This window comes from Wolffia australiana, chromosome 9 (genome assembly GCF_029677425.1).
Source record: "Wolffia australiana isolate 7733 chromosome 9, ASM2967742v1".
Taxonomy (NCBI): Eukaryota; Viridiplantae; Streptophyta; class Magnoliopsida; order Alismatales; family Araceae; genus Wolffia; species Wolffia australiana.
This window is the reverse complement of record NC_135843.1, coordinates 15,251,283-15,256,133: the sequence shown is the minus strand read 5'-3', so window position 1 is coordinate 15,256,133 and position 4,851 is coordinate 15,251,283. Positions and strand designations below refer to the sequence as shown.

Sequence of the window (4,851 nt, the reverse complement as noted above, 5' to 3'; positions counted from 1 at the left end):
AAAAAAGTAATACTGCTCTTATTTGTGATTTTTAGTTGAGATAAGTTCAACAGAAAATAAATCCTCAGTTTCCAGAGCATACTTTCTTCGTGGCAGATTTGTTATTTTTCCCATGGGAATCAAAAAAGAAAGGGGAATCAAAAGTAGGTGTAAACAGAGCAGTTTAGAAACAGATGATATATCCACCCTGATAGATGTCTTTAATGCAGCAAAAGAATGAGATCAAGAGAATAAACACCAGCCAATAAGAAACGATTCATAACAATATACGCTTTAAAAAGAACATAAAATGAAAGAAATATACACCGGTGGACCAAGCTTACCAATTTATTTAGGTCATCAGAACTTGGTAGAAATAATGACTGGAAGATTATATGGGACAGAAACTTTGCTTTGTGCCAGAGCGTCATTTTTCCCCATGTTCTCCGTAGAGTAATCTAAAATAATCCCACGTAGAAGAAAGCCGTATCAGCAAGAACCCCACAAAGAAAAATGTCAACGTCTTTCGCAGTAAGAAACAGAGAAATATATTATTTTATAATTTTTGAATGCGTTTCTTTATGAAATAAACATTCTGCCTATAAAAGTCCAATGTGACAGAGTTCAGGAAAACGATCTCCAATCTGTATGCAAATTCAAAGCCCACCGCACTAATCAACACAGAAGATAAGAAATATCAGTGAGATGTGTGCATCTATCCAAGTTGGAGAAATTCAACATTTAATAATAATTTTCTTAATCTCCATAATTTTCATATCTTGAGATTTGTACTGAACTTTTAGACTCTGACTGTTGTAAAGGTTGTGATTACTCCAGTCTATATACGATCCAAACGAGGTAACCTGTTCACGTTGAAGCTGAATTGAACCTTTTCTCTATTCTTGTCTTCCAAAGATTTCTCCCTCTGCTCTGCTACTTTGATTTCAAGGTTTCTGATTGACTGAACATGTATGATTTCATATCACAAAGCATCTACACCTTGAACGCATCTTCATCTATCGATATAATTCTAGTTTTTCTTCAGATGAATGCAGAGCTTCATTCATCGGATCTTTTCTACAGAGTGACAAGTGCCATTTAAACCTTAGCTTAAAGTTTGAAAGAAAAAGTTATGCTTATGTGGAGTATTGAGTTACTCAATATGAGAAAGATATGTTCGACTTCCAACTTTCTGATATGATCCTTAATCCACTAACTTCCCTTTAGGAGGGCAGCCAAAGAAGTATTTGTTATTGGAAGTAATCATTCCTTTCTCTCCACTGCGTCTGAACTTCATCCCTTCCTAGGCGATCCCCGTCTCTGGTGATTGTTCTCCTTTTCACTGCATCTTCTGGCAGCTCATCCTCGGCCAACCCCTACCCCTCTGCTCGACCTCTCCTCGATCATTCCCGTTCTCCTCTTCATCTCGGGAACCCTCTTTATCATCAAACTACATCGGAGACGATACGTCCCGAGTGAGATCCTATCACTTTCACTTGTCGAGAGCAAAAAACATGGATGTTTGTGCATAAAGATTGTGAAAATCGACAGAGACAAATGAAGAATGTTTTATGATGCTTCATAAGATGCGTTCAGAGGCCATCTGATGGAACTCTCTCCCAAAATACATACACTTGCAATTATTGGTGTGATGCCCAATGGTCAGTAGATTTTACAAACATAAATTATCTCTCTATTAACGCCAAACTTAATTTTATGGAAAATTTAGGCTAAAGTTAAAGCACCAATGTTTTTTCACTCCAGTGGGTAAAACAGATTATTCATAGATACCAAAACTAAACATGCAACTGAAGATTTTAGTAGAAATTTTAGCCATCAAATCCTCTACTGAAATTGCAATGAATGAACAATGAACTTACTTGGACAGGCCGGTCACCCAAGACCACCTTAGCGCCAAAGTTTCTTGCCTCTTCAAAGGCTACACGAAATTCAGCCCCAGGGAGCACTTCAAGTTTACTTGCAACCTTAAAAAATAGACGTAAAATCTTATTGTATTAAGGTTATACAGAAAAGTGCTGACAAAATTCGACAACGGTGAAGACTATCCTAAATTTCTACTTTGAAGCAGACATTCATCTTCAGTATCTTGTCTCACCAGTATGCACGGGGTTAACACAAAGTCTCTAATTCTTTAAAAAACTAATTATTAATTTTCATAAAAATCTCATTAGGCAAATAGTGCAATACATTAGTTGATGTATAATCACAAAAGAAATATTTCCATAATTCTTTTTAAAGAACTCCAGTAGTTGGTGGGAGGCAGTAGTTGATGTATATCTATAAAAATTATAGCCACAATGCTTCATGAAATAAAGTACCCTAAAAATATTGTTAGAAGCAAGGTTCTCTGTATAATTAGTCAATAGGTTTCCTACTCTTTTCTAAGTATGGGGATCCTTATTTTTAAGAGAGGTTGGCATTTCTTTCTTCCATCAGCCCAACTCCCATGCATTCATATCTGTTCTTCCTAATTCTCTACCACTTCTGTTATCTTTCTCTCTCTCTCTCCTCCTCCAACCTAAGGAGTCATACATGGACTTCAACACATCTACAACTCTACTTGGTTCGTAATATTATGAAAAGTGAAAATAATGAAAAAAGCCAGCCCACCTTGGCAAGGAAATAACTGTAAAGAATTCCAAAAATATTGGAATCTCGTTTCCTCCACATATCTACCATCTCGTTCATAGTTGGCACCTGCAGAGAAAATATAATGTTGAAAGTAAAAAAGTAGAAGCCCTCTGAATAAGAAGTTAGGATCACAAAATCAAGGCGCTGCTGTACAAATAATAGCGCAAATAAAACTAATCTTTAGTGACGAGGTGATTTTACTTCCTCATGCGTTCAAGTTGGAGGAGTAAAGACATTGTCATTGTCGTAAAGCAAAATAGCTCCTATCGAGGGAGAGATGAAAAGACTGATGCCAGTCGGAAGTGCTTCCCGCTTTTATTTCTTCTTATTTCCTGTTTTCTCTCTTTTTTCCTTATTTTACCTTTCTATGTAGTCGTAATCCCATAGGCCCAATAATATTCTGGCCCACTTCTAATCCCATAAGTATGGGAAGAACTATGAAAAAAAGTTGTTGCTTGGTCTAATCTGAACTCTCTCGCCCAAAAACCCTAGTTCCTGCTAAGCTTGCAGCCAGCTGGAGAAGAGGCAGATCCGGCAACTTACAACGACACAGATCAATGGCTGTTTGTCTACAAGCTTTAATATTAAAAAATTGATTAATGCTCCAAGGAATAACTTTCTCATTTCGTCATAAAATGTCAGAAAGTAGAAAAGTAGCAAAATATTCTGCAACAAACGAAATTGAATGCAGTCACATCACATTATTTCATCGGAAACAAAACCAAATGAATTATGTAATACCTTAAGATCTTGGGGAGTCAACACGGCAACACGGCTTGTACACAACTCTAGAAATACAACCTAAGATTTGAAAAGGCAGTCATAAATTTTAGATGATGATAAAAGAACATCAAATGTAAAATGGGATCCGGTATATACGATGAAGCATGTCGCAAAATTAACACAAGAAAGATACCGAGAAGAACAAAGCAGCCATGAACATCAAAATAAGTTATACCTGTGGTTTCAAGTAGCTGATGACGGCCTGGACTTCTCTACATGATTCCTGATGCAATATTACAGAAAACGAACAAGATCACTACACGTGAAGATGAATAAATTTGTCACGTCATGTATAACATTGAAGGGTTGTACTAATTTCTGCGGTATGACTCAGAAAATGAATACATACAAGGCGTTCTGTTTGGTGCATAATGCCGATTTCGCTTATACATTTATGACTCCTACGAGCTATTGATTATTATTTAGGATGATTCCTCCATGAATTCGAAAACCAACGGCAAATTCCGCAGAAGAACAATCACCTGAGAGACATGTGCAGTTCCAATCAAGTAGACATCACAAGACCCTCCACCTGCCGTAGACTCACACTCCAAAACCACGACCCCCTTCGCCAACTCCTCGGGCAGAATTTTCTTCGGCTCCTCCGAATCAACCACAGAACACTCAAATTCCTCACCAAAAACCCTCGCCGAATCTTCTCCCGGCCACACCGCGGGCTCCAACCAAGCCTCCCTGGAAATCCCCGCTTCAGAACCAGTATCCTCCGTCAATCTCTCAGCTTCCGACACATGAACGAATCCTTCTCCGTCCAAAGCCGTCGATTCCGGCGACGAATCCCTTGTCCCGTCCATCAAAAGAGATCTAAACAAGAGGACGACAGGAACGCGAAAATGAGCTTGAATAGATCGAAATCCGAGGAATCGGAGCAAATCGGAGTCAATCCGACGACGATTTGTTGAACTTCGGACTGAAGAACGACGAGCCGGGAGCGATTTGCAGCGGAGAAGCGACGATCGAAGGAGAGAAGCTTCGAACTTGCCACCAGCGAAGAGATTCATCAGCCGAGCAGCGACGCTGCAGGTAGGCCGTTACGCTTTGACTATCTCACACTCTGGGCTTTTATAGGACACAAAAATATCGCATGTTTGCAGATTAGTCCGCATTTTTCAATATTTTTACTTTAGATTATGGCAAGGTAAGTTTATATCCAACTTTAGATATTTGGTAATTGACAGAAGATGAGGTCATTCTGTGTGGGTTTTTGATGGCGTATAATATCATATTTGTCAATATTTGGACCTATGTCACAAAAATATTGCATTTTTGCAGATTAGACTGCACATTTAAATATTTTGACTTATGACCACATAAGCACCAGAAAATGAGGTCATTCTGAGTGGGTTTTTTATGGAATAAAATATCATAATTTTCAATATTTGGACCTATGTCCATTCAAGTTTTCATTCGTTCCCTCGG

The 4,851-nt window shown here is 38.3% G+C and overlaps 1 protein-coding gene across 2 annotated transcripts in view; it reads right to left on the bottom strand.

Annotated features, from left to right (window-relative positions):
- Positions 1 to 4,479, bottom strand: part of LOC144707633 (TraB family protein) — an 8,063-nt gene extending 3,584 nt beyond the window's left edge. For both annotated transcript variants that reach the window (XM_078580841.1, XM_078580840.1), the window contains exons 1-6: positions 3,897 to 4,479; positions 3,590 to 3,637; positions 3,373 to 3,432; positions 2,611 to 2,697; positions 1,860 to 1,964; positions 324 to 437 (exon numbers count right to left, since the gene is read on the bottom strand). In XM_078580841.1, the coding sequence (XP_078436967.1) occupies positions 324 to 437; positions 1,860 to 1,964; positions 2,611 to 2,697; positions 3,373 to 3,432; positions 3,590 to 3,637; positions 3,897 to 4,433 (951 nt within the window). In that variant the 5' untranslated portion in view covers positions 4,434 to 4,479. The remainder of the gene's footprint in view (positions 1 to 323; positions 438 to 1,859; positions 1,965 to 2,610; positions 2,698 to 3,372; positions 3,433 to 3,589; positions 3,638 to 3,896) is intronic.
- Between the last annotated feature and the right edge of the window lie 372 nt (positions 4,480 to 4,851).